The sequence below is a fragment of the Odocoileus virginianus genome, chromosome 9, assembly GCF_023699985.2.
Source record: "Odocoileus virginianus isolate 20LAN1187 ecotype Illinois chromosome 9, Ovbor_1.2, whole genome shotgun sequence".
In the NCBI taxonomy this organism is placed as follows: domain Eukaryota; kingdom Metazoa; phylum Chordata; class Mammalia; order Artiodactyla; family Cervidae; genus Odocoileus; species Odocoileus virginianus.
Window position 1 is genome coordinate 66032751 of NC_069682.1, and position 15788 is coordinate 66048538.

The 15788-nt window shown below is 51.7% G+C and overlaps 1 protein-coding gene across 16 annotated transcripts in view; it reads right to left on the minus strand.

Moving 5' to 3' along the window:
* Positions 1-1715: 1715 nt before the first annotated feature.
* Positions 1716-15788, minus strand: part of PTPRT (protein tyrosine phosphatase receptor type T) — a 1083381-nt gene continuing 1069308 nt past the window's right edge. For all 16 annotated transcript variants that reach the window (XM_070472652.1, XM_070472647.1, XM_070472651.1 and 13 more), the window contains 4 exons: positions 12851-12976; positions 11877-12040; positions 10177-10312; positions 1716-9184 (listed from right to left, as the gene is read on the minus strand). In XM_070472652.1, the coding sequence (XP_070328753.1) occupies positions 9131-9184; positions 10177-10312; positions 11877-12040; positions 12851-12976 (480 nt within the window). In that variant the 3' untranslated portion in view covers positions 1716-9130. The remainder of the gene's footprint in view (positions 9185-10176; positions 10313-11876; positions 12041-12850; positions 12977-15788) is intronic.

The window sequence follows — 15788 nt, forward strand, 5'->3', positions numbered from 1 at the left end:
GAGTATATGCTACTTTTATAATAACTCTTTAAAAGGCATTTCCATTTTGAGGGAAAATGATATGCCCCACAGTTTTATTAGAAGATATGTGAGATTCCCCCCCCCCGCCTTTTTTCTAATTTGATTCTCCCAGTATCAGCTATTACATTTTGTGACAAAAGAATAAATACAGCAGGCAGAATAAATGAGGTTAGCATGACCAAGGATAAAGGGGACAAGGATTACTAGCTGGCCAGCTAGTGATTACTAGCTGGCAGGTTCCCCTCTCAGGACTTGAGTTGGGAAGCACACGTTCTTCAGGCTCTTGGCTAGCCAGGTGGATACTGCATAGAGGTCCCTTAGACTGGAGAACTCTTGCCAGGCTCCCTAAGACTGAACAAGAACAAAGTGAACCTGGGCTCTGGCCCTGTGGTTCACACGTTGCTTGTACTCATGTCTGGATACATACAGAGAGCTGGGGAACCAGTCAATAACAAGAGGTTGGTTGCAACTCTTCCTTCTGCTCACCTGGAAAGCAGAGAGCACTGCATCATGGGCATCAGAGATTGGCGGCCTCATAATCTAGTTTGGGATCTGATTTGTCTTGTCCCCTATCTGTCCCCTCTGAGAGGATATTGAAGATGCTTGCCCAACTTCAGCATGCATTACTATCACCTGGGGCATTTGCTAAGCAGGCAGATTCCTGGGGCCCATCCTGGGCCTACTCAGTCAGATTCTGCATGTTTAGCAGTTTCTCAGGTGAACTGATGTGGGTGGTCTGTGGACCACACTCTGAGATGATGACAGGGTGAAAGCATGCACCTGGCACCAATAGTTCGGTGCATAACCTCCACATTTATTGCAACATTGAGAAGTAAGGTCTGTGTCAAGAGGTGGGGCATCTTTCCCTGCATCTTGATTTTGAGTATGCCATGCAACCAGTGTTGTTGAATGGGATGTCACCATCAATGTTGAATGTCACCAGGAGAAGCATACACTGAGGCTAACTTGCTGGTCCCAGGAGGAGGGTGAGAGGCATGAGGAGCAGACATGCACCAGCCAGGGTGGCCTGGGTAAGCCTGGCCCCGAGCAGAGCCCTGGGCTGACATTTGAGTGGGCCAGCAGAAAGTAGCTGAGCTCAGCCTAGTTCAGACGGCAGTCGATAACCATGAAAGACTGTTTCTGAGTTTTGGGTGGTATGTTACACAGCAATAGCTAGCTGATACATTCAGGCAGTTCCTGAAATTGTGATTCTGTATGGTCTTCATTTCCCTGTTGAACAAACTTCCAGTGTGATTCTGATGCCAGCATTCTCTGGATTCCACTTGAGAAAATCTATTTAAGACCTAACTCTTTTATGGTATGGTATGCAATCATGGAAAATCCCTTAATACTCATGAACCTCAACTATTCTCATCTGAAAGTAAGGGATAATACATATTTCCTGCATCATTGATGTGACAATTAAATGAACCTAAAGAAATGTAGCCCAGGGATCTCCCTGGTGTTCCAGTGGTTAAGACTCCACACCCCCAATGCAGGGGGCGTGGATTCAATCCCTGGTTGGGAACTAAGACCCCACATTCCATAGGATGTGGCCTAAAATTTTTTTTAATTGAAAAAAAAAAATCTAGTTCATAATAGGCTTTTTTTTATCCTCCTGCTTCAACTTGTCTCTACCTTACCCCACCCAACCTTAGGAAGACACCAGTGCGAAGATGTTAGGAAAACATGAATCTCAGGGTCACAGCTTTATTGTATAGATTTTCAACACAGCCATATTACAAACATCATCAGGGAACATTTACAAGAATAAATAAGATGGACTTGCAGGTGTAAAAAGATTACACTTCACTGTAATGTACAGTCAAAAAATATATCTGATATTCATTGACCTGACATTATTTACCTTCTGCTTTTTTAAGCTAGAATTGGAAAGAAAAAAAAAAAAAGAACAACATTGACAGCACAGTGCTGGCTTTTTTTTTTTAAGTTGATTTATTTTGTTTTCTCTTCTCATACGTGCTTTATCTATCAAACACCCAAACTGTACAAGCGCAGGCCACTGGGATTCACGGAGGAGGCTGCCGACAGCGTGGAGACTTTGGTCTCATGCAGTATCATGTGCCCAGTGGACGTGAAAACGTCAGTCTCCCTGGAGTTGATGGGAACCCCGTGATGGCCCTTCTGGGGCTACGATGGTGTCTAGTGCCAAGGCAGTGGCAGATGCCCTGACTCTCTGCCTTTCATTGGCTGGTGAGATGCAGGGTGAAAGAGAAGGTAGAAGGTGCTTTCAAGTCTGATCGCCAGTGTGTGTTAGCCTGGGCTAGTTCAGGGTCTGTCTGGCAATGAAATAGTACTGGGGGTGGTGATAATCACTAGTCAGCTGAGTCACTGTGCTTTTGCTTTTGCAGTCTGCTCTGTCGGGTCCCAGGTATGGGGCAGGGCATGTAGATTTCACCTCTGGAGTTAACGTGTATGGTATGCAAAACCCTGCTCTGGGTCCTGCTTGGACCTTTACTGATTCTGCTGTCACTGGCGGCCCTGTTGGCCAGTGGGTCTGCACTGTGACTGGTCTCATCAGAGATCTTGGGGGGCATGGGCTCAGTGGCACAGCAGCTGCTCTCTCTGGGCTGTTGGTTATACCCGGGCTGGACGTGTGGCCAGCGCAGCCTCTCGGCCCGTGCGCTGTGGGGGCAACGGGACTGGGGGCTTTAGCTCACACAAGCGGGCACAGCCTGTTCGGCCTTGTGCTCTGCAGGGAGGAAGGCGTTCCGATGAGGTCCCAGCTCTGTGGCACCTCACTCATCTGGGGGGAAGAAACCTAACAGCCATCTCAGCAGAACTCCTTCTTCCCTTTAAAAGGATGTCTGGCTTTTGCTGGACACCTCCTAAGATGGGGCAGCTCAGCTTCTGGCAGATAGCAGGTCCTCTCTTAGAGCTATGAAGTTTCATCTGTTTGTCCTAGTTCCACTCATGGGAGTGACCATGAGAATTTATCTAACAGTCTGCAGGCCTGTGGAGGGCACGGGCACTGGTATTCTGCCTGACCCTTCAGAAGTCTGACCTGACCTGGGAAGTCACCCCTCTGTCCCTCTGAGCCTTCAGACTGCCCTGGAAGCTTTGGTCCAAAGAACACCTTATACCATTAATCTTTCACAGGAGGGATAGTGACACCGTCACGGAGGGGGCCACTGATTTGTATTCACAAGTGCAAAGGTACGGAAATAAGTCTACAGAAACTCAGTTCTGCAATTTTGACAGGTTGCTTCATGTTCCCTTTCCTCCTCTGATTCTAAGCATCCCACCCACCAAGGAACCATAAACTAATTACCTTGAGCTCCAGGCCTTCATACCAATACCATTCTGTCCAGCACTCCAAGGACCCCAGACTGTCATTCTCTGGGCATTTCTACCAAGAACCAGGGTCCAAATTCCACCACTCAGAACAGCTTTCTGACACCTATGGAAGTTCACGGTACCCAGCCCCAACAGCCTTTTCCTATAGTATGCCCATCCTGAGTCCTTCCACACCTTTGTGTCAGCCGCAGTGTCTACCCCAATCTCTTCGATGACTAGGATGCGAAGTCTGTGGTCTACCATTATGTGTGCTGACTCTGCGTCTTGGGGACCTTTCATGGGTGGATTTGAGGGGGTGCACGTGGCCCCTCTGGCCCTTCCCACTTCCTCTGGAGGTTGGTGGGAGGGATGGTCTCTACGCAAGTATCATACACCAGCCAGAGTCACACGAAAACCTATCTCTGGTCCCCAGGAAACCAGAAGAGTGCACGCATGTGCACAAATATGGCTTAGACATGTCTTTGTGTTTCTGAGGATCATATCCACGGTTCTGAGACACTGGAGCCCCCTCTGCTCTCTGCCACTGATGTCTCTCCTTGCTGTTCCTCAAAGGCAGATACTGGCTAGATGAAGCCAAGGCGTGCATTTTATCACTGCAAGGCATGTCTCTGTGGGCAACTCCAACATGGAACCCTTGCGTGGGGACCCAGGAACAAGGCTGAGTCCCAGCTGTGTTCCTCCAGCTGGATTTGCATTGCTCTCTTCCCTGTCATATCTGGCTGTGATTTGGAGCCAGCATCACTGGCTGGGAAGGAGCTCAGACTAGTTAGATGACGGGGGAAAGGCAAGCCAGGGCCATCCATGAGACTCACGTCTCATCTTCCTCCCTGCAGCTTTGTTTGACCATCCATCCCCAGGGATCTTAGCCCAGCACAGTGTGTTGGCTTTATGGTTCAGGATTAGCACTGAGCTCATCTTACATTCAGGCTCACCCCTGTTTTCCAGGGCATTACTCCTGACTCAGCTTGCTGCTGATGCCTCAGGAGAGGCCAGATGCAGGCTAAAGGAAGGCGGTTTTCTTCATTCTGTTCTAAGGCAGTGAGGTTCAGGGGAACTACCATCTCCTTCAGTGTCACTGGATCTGGGCTGGGCAGTTATTCCCGCAAAGATGACCTGATACGCTCCTGTTTGCTCCTCTCTGTACCTCACTTCTCTCTGCAGCATCCTTGCTGGACTGATCCCTCTGCACACAACCGGGATTACACTGTCCTGAGCAAATGTGGATTGCAGCAAGGACACACACCAAAGAGCTAGCTTACAGCGGGTACCCGGTGATGAATGGACACGATTTATCAGTCACAGGGAAAAGTAATCATCTTTTCTCCCAGAGAGAGACTTGTCTGAAGCAACATTCTTGTTCCAAGTGGTTCTGCCCAGTCCCTCCCTATTCCCTGTTCTACTGCGTCACAGAGGTGACCACTTTACCCAGTAGACCCTATGCATTCTTGGTTCTGAGGATTCCTATTGGGTCCTAATGTCTTGGCTTTGCCTTCCTGTTTTCCTACCCAAAGTTCCCCAAATCTGCCTACTTCTGCCCATCCGAGGCTTGTCTTTCCACATCTTTTCCCACTGATTAGTTGGTTTGACATTCTATAGCCAGGAAATGACTGGGCTGGATTGGAACTGAAGACTGAGCTCTTTCTACCATAACCCCACGTCTCACCAAGGGAGGTACTGTGCCATAGTAAACTGCGCTTCCTGGTGGCACCCCCTCCAGGGCCCTGCGTGTTGTAACAACCCAGTGAGTCTGTGGGGCTGAAGCACAGTGTGGAGGCTCTCAGCCCCTTGTGTGAAGTGTGTCCTCAGATTGGGCCAGGTTAGCAATCATGTGACTCCACGTGGGCAGAGGGCACCACCTTCTAGAGGCCCCAGGATTCAGGAGTCTGCTGAGAAAGACAGTGTCATCTTCTCCTTTCCCTTTAGGGTTTTATGGGCTCAGCCTTCACCATTCCAGATGGGCATGTCTGTGTAATTATAGTAGATGTCAAAGGTTTCTTTTTTCCAGTATGCAACTGAAGGAGACTTGACATCAGCCCATGAACAGTGAGGTCAGGGAATCCCCACACCGGGGGCGGGTGGTGAGCCAGTGGGTAGGTGAGCTGGACTTGAGCTTGAGTCTGGCATCGGCTTTAGGAGGAAGCGGCATGGCCAGGCACTGTGCCTCTCAGACTGGGCGGTCATTCCCTAGGGCCATCATAGTGGGCTGAGGGGGGCAAAGCCACATGAGGGATCAGGCACATGTGGTTAAAAAAATATTGATACACTCTTGTTAAAGCAGGCTAAATTAGCAAAGAATGCAAATGCTCTGTGAATTGTTAATTAAACATGAAACTGAAGGAGTTTTGAGCTTATTGTTGTCTGCTTTGGGTTTTGTGAGATCCACTGGGCCTGCTTCACTCTAGTCTCGGCTCTTAAGGGTCCCTCCCAACCCAACCCCCTGCACCCCGTCGTGGGAAAATCTGAGACACATCAGTGGAAAGAGCCTATCTTTGAAGTTAAAAGAACCAATTTAAACCCTGGCTCCCTCCTTTACTAGCTGTGGTGGAATGGGGGGAGGGGCGGCGACGGTTAAGTGATTTCTCCCCTCAGTCTCCTCATCTGTAAATGGGGACAGTTGAAAGCACATCTTAGGGGTGTTGGGAGAACTGGGTGAGCTCACATTAGTCTTCAGCAGAGGGTCTGCTGGCTGCACAGGTTGGGTGATACCCCAGCAGGCAGGCCGCTACTTGGGCTACATCCAAAGAGAAAATGGAAAAGCGAGGTGATGCCTTCCATTCTCACAAAGGGAGGCACGCTCTGACTGTCTGGAGGCTCAGAGCCCCTGACCCCAGGACCTTCACACCAGAAAGGAGAGGGCAATGAGTTAGGTTACAGCTAGGATACATCTTGAAGATGTATAGGCCAGACATGCACGCAGGTGGGACAGTTCCTGGCTTCTGGTTAATTCCATCTTCTCCAAACAGGGTCCACATCCAGGAGGTGAGAACCATGACGCTTTGTGCTTTTCACAAGTTTCCTTCTCCCTGAAGTCACATTCTAAATTTCTACCATTTGAAATGATAGAAGCCACTGTCATTTCATCTGCCTGCAATTTCACCCCCTCCTGAGCAGAATAAATCCTAGGGTTTATTTGTATTGGAGACCACCCCCCTCCCCTGGCTCCTGTTTTGCACAGATGAGCCCCAGATCTGAGGGAGAAGTATAGAGCAGGCTGATTTCCTGTGCTGCAGGCTTCCTGAAGGCCGGGGAGGGCTGGCTGGAGCAGCAGGCTGGAGCCGGGGAGGCTGGCAGGCCCAGTGGGGTGGGGGCCTGGGACCAGGGGAAGAGCCATGAAAGGCGAAGAGCAGGCTCGTGGCAGGGCGGCTTTGCCTTCCATTGCTTTGAGTTGCTTCCTTTTGAACCTCCAAAGTGCCAATCCTCCCCTGATCGAGTCTGGGGTCCCTGGGCTTCGAGACCATCCCAGAACCTGTGCCGACAGGAGCAGCTTCTGTGAGCTCCTGCCGTGTCCCGTCCTCAGGGGCCCAGGGGTCTGGCTTGGTGCCCCCTGCTCTGTGACATAGCAGAGATCCTGACTTCCTCACAGAAGCTGCGTCTCTTAAGGTACTGTGTATTTTGTTCCAGCAACAAATAATGAGCAGACAGACAAATAGATGTGATATTAAGAAGTGTACGCTTAAGGGAATGTGTTCACAGTGTCTGATGAAGAGAGGCAGCCCCACTGGCCCCGGAGGGGGCCTCCTCAACCCCGAGCTGAGCGCGTCCCTCAGAGCTCCCCGGGCCCCGTGCTGCCCACAGGGGCCAAGTCCGCCCTGCTGGTGGGGCTCGCCGCCCCCGCCACCCTGGCTTGTCCCCTGCCCCAGCGCCCCAGGCTCTGCTCCAGCTGGGCTCACCTCCCGCCGTCTCGCCCACCCCGAGGATTCTGCACACCCATGTCTGTGCACGTGTGCTCTTGGCCTGAATTTCCTTCTCTTCGTTTTTCTACCTGGTGGAAGGGATGTCACCTCCTCTAGAAAGCCCTGCGGTGAGGCTCGAGTAACACCTGATGCGGCACTGAGATTCTGTTTCCCCAGGATACAGCAAGCTCTGAGGGAAACCTGTGCTCCTCACGCCCCGTCTGGGGCCGGACCAGCTTCCAGGATGGCACATCCTGGATCCCAGGCCACCCTGGGCTGCCAGGTGCCGTACCAGAGCACCAGCTGGAGGCCCAGGTAGACAGAAAGCGTCCCTGGCTCATAGACCTCACGGCCTGAGGGCCCAGGCAGTGGTTTTCACTGGCCAAGATTTAAGATGGGACTAGCTCTCCTGGGGAGCGGGGAATGAGTTACTAAAATACATCTGAAACTCTGACCTTCCCAGAAACATGGGCATCAGAAAAAAAGAACTAGATTGCCATTTGTGGAGTTCTCTGCTCAGAAGTTTCTGGCCTTATTTTCCCTCCATAAAATAATTGCTTGTCTATGAAAGGATGAAGAAAACAGTACAAGTAAGTCTCTACCATCTGCCTTTGGAAACCTGAGGAAGATGCCTCAGTGTCTTCAGCTGTAAAATCAGGGTGATCACAGGTGACTAGCTCCCAGGGTAGGGTGGGGGGTGAGGGGGGTGGGTTCCAAGAATGTGCCAAGTCTGGCATATAGTAGATGCTTAGTCAAAGTCAAAATTGACTGACCCACACTTTGGGCAAGACCCCCAGGCCTGATTCCCTAGGTCTGTTTTAAACCGGAGTATCACTGGGTCCACAGTGCCCTTTTCTGAGATGGTAGCTGGGTTGCTCTAGGCAGGCATTCAAATTCGGAGCTCTGGGGTATGCTCCTTCTCTGCCAGCCCCAAACGAAATTCCCCTTGCTCTGTGGCTGTGCTGACCCTGGGCGGGGGGGGAACCTTCTGAGGACCTTGCCAGGGAGTTAACAGGCCCAGGAGATTGGTCTCACAGCTACACAACCGAACTTCCCTCCCCACCAGTTTTTGACATCAGAGACTAAGACTTTACACCCTCCAAAAGAAAGTTTCTTTTCATATACACTTTGGAAAATCATCGAATCTTGTTCATCCCTCCCCGAGGAGTCACCGCCCAGGACACATAGGGCCAGCAGGAGCCCTGCCCTGGGGAGGCGGTCCTTCTTCAGAGAGAGAGGAGGGCAGCCAGGCTCCCTGCAGTCCCACCCTGCCCCGCCGAGCACAGACAAGCAGAGAGAACCTGGATCCAGGAGAGCCACGGACCCCCGGGGCTGGCCAGTGAGTGGTGGAAGGTCAAGGCCCCAGGCTGGGGGAGGGGTACAGAATGGTGCTGGGCCAAGCCCCATGCAGGTGAGGCGGGAGGGTGGGGGCCTCTGCTGTGGACTCGGGAGCATCCCGAGGTCCCAGTGATCCAGACCAGCGAGTGTCCGATGCCAGGGGTCCCTGGAGGAGACGGTGAGGGGGGCAGCAGAGCGGTGACCCCAGGAGCCCAGTCGCATCCATCTACACAGCCGGCTTGCCGCGAGAGTCACAGACGTGAAGAGCGCAAAAGCAAGAGGTCTGGGCACTGAGAAATCCGGGCCGTGCTCCGGGCGCCCTTCTGCATGGGCGCGTGGCTGGTGGGGTATGCAAAAGACGCCGGGGCCGGTCAGGGTAACAGCCTCCATGGTACCCGGAGACCCCGGGCAGGTGCAGGGCCCGCCGTGGACCGCAGGACCTCCAGTCTCCTCCTTGGAGTCGGGCAGGGTGCTGCCCCGAGCCCAGTCGCTGCCGTTCACAGAAAGGGGGCTTGGCCACAGCAGCCTCTGGACTCTGGCAGGTTCCCCAGGCCGTCGGGCTAGAAGGAGCTTAAATATTCCAGTGCCACCTCATATACAAATTTATACTGGTCCTGAGAGGAGGAGAGGCAGAGAAGGAGAAGAGATGATGAGCAAGAGATGGAAAGTGCATTTAGTTCAGAGTGTGGAGAGAATGTTATCTATGTCTGTACTAACAGTCGAGTCAAAATGTCCACCCAGATTCGGATTCAGTGACTGGAGTAGGGCTCGAGGGTCTTCATTTCTGCCAAGCTCCCATGGGATGCTGCTGCTGGCCTGTGGCCCGGCCTTGGAGCAGGCCCTCACTTTTGGTAAGACCACACTTGGCATAGATTTAAAGACTCATGTTAAAGTTTTCAGTGTTTGGCATGTCTCTATCTCTGCACCAGGTCTTAACCTTTGGAACTTTGCCACCAAGTTTCTTCCTGTCCTTTTCTTTACAATATCCTAGTTCAATGCTTTATACGGTAATCATTAGCATAAGTTAATGAGAATCGGTTTAAGTAAAGTGTTAGTTGCTCAGTGGTGTCTGACTCTTTGCGACCCCATGGACTGCAGCCCGCCAGGCTCCTCTGTGGGATTTCCTAGGGAAGAGTACTGGAGTGGGCTGCCATTTCCTCCTTCAGGGGATCTTCCCAACCCAGGGATCGAACCCACATCAAACCCACTCCAGGCAGATTATTTTTACCATCTGAGCCACCAGGGAAATCCAAGATTGGACTGAATCAAAAGCATATCACAGAAAAGCTCAAACATCTAGGCAATATCTTATGGGAAAAGCTGAATGGTTGTTCTGGTAAACTCAATAATTCACATTCTACTAACCCAGCATCCCGTCCCCTAAACCAGAGTGAGTGACACTTCCCTCTGGAGTGGAAAGAAAGTAACACAGAGCAGCGTGTGCCAAGAGGACTGTCTGGACTGCTCTGCAGAAGACAGGGTAGTGAGGCTGGAGGGGAGGGAAGCCCGTGACGTGAGGGCGGAGGGCGGGACTGCAGGTGCTCAGCGATGCTCTTTTGTTCGGGTCCAGGCAACCACCGGCAGCCCCTGGCTCTCGGCCACTCACCAGGGTCTCCACCATGTTGGCCTTGTTGTTCCGTAACGTCTTCACGATGTGGAACACGTCGATGATGTTCTGCTGCTGGATCATCTCACACACGCTGCAGATGGCGCAGAAGGTTCCGCTGCGGCCTCCCCCATTCCTAAACACAGAGGACGGAGGTGAGTGGACTCCTGGGTAACCCTCAGGCACCTGCTGAGCCCAAGGCCATGTCTGCAGCAGTGCTGGGGGAGGGGGTGGGGGTGGCTGCCCGCCCTGGCAAATGCAAGGGAAGGTGGTGGTAGAAAGCCCGAGCCATGGTTGAGTCCCATCTGTGCCATGAACCTGCTGTGACCTTGGGCACGTCACTTCCTGTGTCTGAGCCCCAGGTTCTTCATTCGTATCATAAAGGGGATGACCTTGGAGAGTTCACTTAGCTTGATGTTTCCTTGGTCCTAGGAGCATGTAACCATCACCCATGGCACACGGACCCTAACCCCCAAGGCAGACAGATAAGAGTATCTCTGGACGTGTGGTGCCTGCTTCCTTGTCCTAAAGGATGCTCTGGGTCCACCCACACATCCAGTGAAGACAGTGGAGGCTGTGTGTGCTTTTGCTTCTAGTTCTTCCCATCCACTGAGGATCACGCTACCAGACACAGCTCTGCGAGCCTCGGGTCAACCAGACTGGGTTTTGGGCGGGGTTGGGATGGGCGCGAGATGCTGGATCCAGAGAGAAATGCCGCATCTCTGTTTTCTTGATCAGAACATCTCGCGTAACCCGGGATGTATAAATAGAGATACAGGGCTCTTGGCAGGGTCATCCCTCCATCGCACTTTCTCTCTGAGGCCCCGTAAGTCGTCTTCACGGACACACCCCTCCCAGCTCTTTACAGAAAGTCTCTTTAGGAATCTACCAAGGTTGGAACTCCTGGGCGTGTTGCCAAGAGCAACTCATGATTTCACGTAATGGTCTGTGTCTAAAGAACATCTGGATGGAAATGAAGTCTCTCAGTCAACCTCCCAGATGTTCCATCCACAGGACACTCAACGGCCAGATGTTTCAGGTGCAGTCACCCAGCCTCCCTTCGCCAGCACCTGTACTTCGGTGTTTGTTTCGGCGTCTCTGCCCTCCAAGGATGATGCCAAGGTCCCTGTGGATGGGAGGACACCCCTGTGCCTTCCTACAGCTCAAACTGCTGGTCACCTTGGCGAGGGAAGACGCGAATAAAAAGGTACTCCTGCAAAAAAGCAGGCTAAGAAACAATCCCATGGGCAAGAGTGGGCAGGGGCCTCCCCCGCCTCACACCTCTCTCTTAAGTGCTCTAGTCTTCCTGATACGTGTGCACTGCCTGTTTGAAAAAGTTCCTGGGTTTGAAACAACTGGACTCAATCCTGGGGTAAGGTGTTATTAATGACTCCACCTGCTCCAGAAATACCTCTGCAATGGGGAAGATCTTGATTCAATTTCCTTTTTAAAGAATGATGCCCTTGTATCACTTCTCCCCAAACCATTTTGAATTCTAAGAAGCAAAGGGAATGCTTGTGACTAGGATGTCCCACAGATAGCGTTATGGCTGCACCCCCAGTCCACGAAAGGATTGTAATGCCTTGAGTACATTCCCATTGGCCTGCAAGGATGTGGTAAGGCCCAGGATGCTGAGGATAGTATTTGTGGCCAGTGGCATCCTCAGGGACGCCCCGGAGACCCCTCCCCATCATACTCACAGGCAGTGGACCACAGTGCGTCCCTCCCGCCCGTCGTACTGCTCCTGCCACTTCTCCAGCCGCCGGACCACCTTGAGCAGAGAGCGCTTGGAGGGGGGTGTGTCCCGGTAGGCAGGCCAGCCGATGTACTGGAGGTGCTGGACTATACGGTACCCGTCCTGGGGCTGAGAACAGAGAGGCTGTCAGGGGTGGTCTGCTGGGGGTGCAGCACTGCCGTGGCAGATGGAATAGAAGGGGTCTAAGCTGTAATGTCCTCGTGGTGAGAGTCACACGCCATCCCCATGCCCGCCCCTGTGCGCTGATTCTCCTGCTAAGACGGCCCTGCATCCTTTCTCTACCTGAAAGACTTCTATGCAGTCTTCAAAACCCAAGCCCAGAGTCCCTTTTTCTAGGAAAGCGTCCCTGAATAGTGGGCAGGGCTCCTCTCTCCTTGCTCTTCATGTGCCAAAACACAGTTTGCTTTCCCGTGAGTGAATTCTGAGGGCAGGGACTGAATTCTCTTCAACCTGAGCCCCCAGTAAAGACCACGGTCACTTTAGTCAGTCACCATTTAGTTAGCCCCTCATCTTCCCTCCTGCCCAATAACTCCTTCACCCAGCAGTGAAATTCCTCATGAAAGAAACTTGTTTCCCAACTTACTTCCCAGCTAGCCCAAAGCTTACTGGATCCACTCAAAGGCTGCATCAACTCATGCCCACACCGTGCAACACGGCAGGGAAGCACTGTGCTCTGAGAAGTTTTGTCTACGCGGCCGCCAGCGTCTCAGGACAGGCAGATGGCCGGTCAGATGCATGGCCGCGCGGCTGTGTGTGTGGGAACCACTGCTGGGTCTGGAGCCAGAACTGGCAGAGGCATCGCTTCCCCGAGGACGGGCGGATCAGGAGTGCACAGCACCGACTGGCCGGATCCTCCCCAGCAGCATCCATCTATTTCAGAAGGAGGCGCCCCGGATGCAGCAGCGGCTGGACACTCACCCGTGCCATGTTACAGATGCGGAATATCCTGTGGATGATGTCCTCATCGATGTCTGCCGAGACGAACTCCACCTGGATGGGCCCATAGCACCCCGACGTCTTCTCAGGCCAGTACTGCATGCAGAGCTGAGGCAAGAAGAGGGCTCATAGAAAGAGGCCAAGGACAGGGACTGGGGCAGGGTGTTGGTTTCACTTTTCCCCGGGCCCGCGGGACATCTTGGCTAGAAAGGTATGGTACTATGTAGGAAATCAGGTCCAGCTTTCCACTGGGCAACAGCCACCATTTTATTTTTTTTGGGGGGGGAGGTTTGAAAAGTCAGAGCTCTGAACACAGAAACACTGGGCTTAAACATCTTTGCTGTGCTGATTTCAAACCATCTGTTAGGCTTGCTGGGCCTCAGTTTTCCCCATCTGTAAAATGGGGAGAATACAGGCTACCTTGACACACTGCCGTCAGGATTAGATAGAACACTGAGGGAAGGGCAGCTACAACTTCTCCCCATTCTAGGAAAACCTTCATAGCATTCATTTCATCATGAGATCATGAGTATATTTAAATATATATGTAGGTTTTGACATCAGACAGGCTTGGGTCCAAGTCCAGTCTCTGCTGCTTACTAGCTGTGTAACACAGATTTCTTGTAAATTGGGGCTAATTATGCTTACCTTGCATCAAGACCTAATGTAACATGGCACTGTGGTATTGAGAGATCTCGGCTGCTATTTTTCCTTTTGGGGGGAATTGGAAATTAGAACCTGCAGCAGGGAGCAAAAAGCAGAAGCAAATGATGCTTCTCAGCAGAGGTTGCTTTGTCACCCAGGGGACATTTTTGATGGTCAAAAATGTCCATCTAGTGAGTAGATGGATGCCACTAAATACCCTCTAGTGTCTGTGACGGCATTCTGCAGAGGAATCTGGCCCTGAGTCTCATAGTGCAGAGCCTGAGAGAGTCTGGTCTAAGATCCTAAACTGTCTCTTCAGTTTGTAGTGTCATCAAGAGTAAGAGACAGACATTTGATGCCCCTGTCTCTGTTGACTCACTGGATGACTTTAGTTCAGGAAAGAATGTTAAGGTTGGTGGCAGGGGATGTGGCTCAGAGAAGGGCAAAGCCTGATCCCTCAACTCCTGGTTCCCAAGGGGCAAGATGCCCACAGCAACTCCCAAGTGTGGCCAGAGACGGGTGCTGTCCCGGACACAGAGGAGAGCTAAGGCTGGGCTGCAGGCTCGCGGGGATCACCCCAGCATGGACGAAGAGGCCATGTGTTAGAAAGACTTTTCCTCTGGGCACTGCCCAGAAGGCGTAGCTGAGACTCAGAGACCCATCAGAGGTCTGGAGAGGCAGGAGCCGCAGTGGGGCCTGCCACGGCCTCGGCTGAGCTTGCAGACGAGGTGCTAAATGGGCAGAGGGGACCCACAGCAACCCCAGCAATATGGTGGCCTCCTCACAGCCACCATGCAGGCAGGCATTTCATGAAAGTGATCAGTTTTTCTTTTGCTGACAGCCAACTCACCCGCAACATCCTATGCGAAACCTTGTTTGATTCTATCCTTCCTCCAGAACTAGAGCCAGAATGGATGAGTTGGGGAGGGTAGAGAGGGGAAGAACATGTCTCCCAGCTGTGAAGCCCAGATCCCTTGGTGGTTCACACACACCATGGCCTGCTAGCCAAACCTGGCCAGCTCTCTGAGTCTGCAAAGGAAGTTTAGGTATATTCGCCATTTACATATTTTCTATGGTTTCTTTCAAGCTATAATCATAGATTTGAGTAGCAGTGATAGAGACCACAGAGCCTGCAAAACCTAAAGTATTTCCTATCTGTTTCTTTCTGCAGAGAACGTTGGCAACCCTTGTCTTGCAACCCTTGTCCTAGAGGGTTGTTTTCAGGATAAAGAGAAAACATGTGGGAACCTTAGCAGGGTTCCAGCACCCACTACATTCCAGTGATTCGTATCATTCTTGAACCTTGCACTGTTCAACAATAACAATAATGATCATAGCTCATGTACAAATTTGAAGTCGTCTTCCTCTTATCACCCCTCTTAAATAGCAAAGGTAAGCAAGATTAAGTTTCATGATGCAGTAGTGCCTGGCTTTCCTGGCATCGCCATTGGCTGCTAATTGAGAATGTTGAGAAAGGGTGTGTGTGTGTGTAGGTGGAAAGTGCTGGTCGCAGCGGCCTTTGTGGCCGGACAGTCATCTGCTGAGCTGCGCAGTAATGACAAATCCACAACTTGAACTTCATTTCTTTTTGCCACTGGCTCTTCTGCCCTGCAACCTTCACAGTAATGAAGGACCAGTATAGATAAGTCTGTGGCTGGCCAGAGAAATCAGAATTAATCAGAACTGCCAATTTAAAAAAAAATAATTGCCTTTATTACCTGCTTTGAATTGTGCCTTGCCAGAGGTTGGCTGTGATCCTGACATGAGCTCCATGGGTCTGAAGTGTCAAGGAAAGTCTATTATCTCCAATATTTTCAGTCTGGAGAGAATGTGGGATGATTTGTCTCTTTTAATAAGATTTCCAGACCAATTTCTCAAACTAATAGATTCCACTCTGCCTCAAACAAGACTCCTATATTTTGGGACACATCTCTGCATTTGATTTTCCAGGTCACTCTCCTTCTTGCCCAGAGGCCTGGGGAAGGTTGCAGGGTCCTTCTGATGCTGCATCGGAGCTGGCCTTTCACTCGAGTTCCCTAATCTGTGAGTCCACATTAGCAGTGACCTGGGTGATACTCAGCTGGGTGATAGGTGGGCAGATGTGGTGTCTAAGCTATCAGAGTCCCCCCCACCCCCCGCCGCCCTGCAACCGGTGATGTTGCACCTAATCTAGTCATGGGAGATGGGAACGGGGGAAGCCAGTGTGCTGTTCCCAGTGGCCTTCTGGGGGCTGGGAAATGATTCTCATCAATAAGAAATGGCCTCTAAGGTTCAG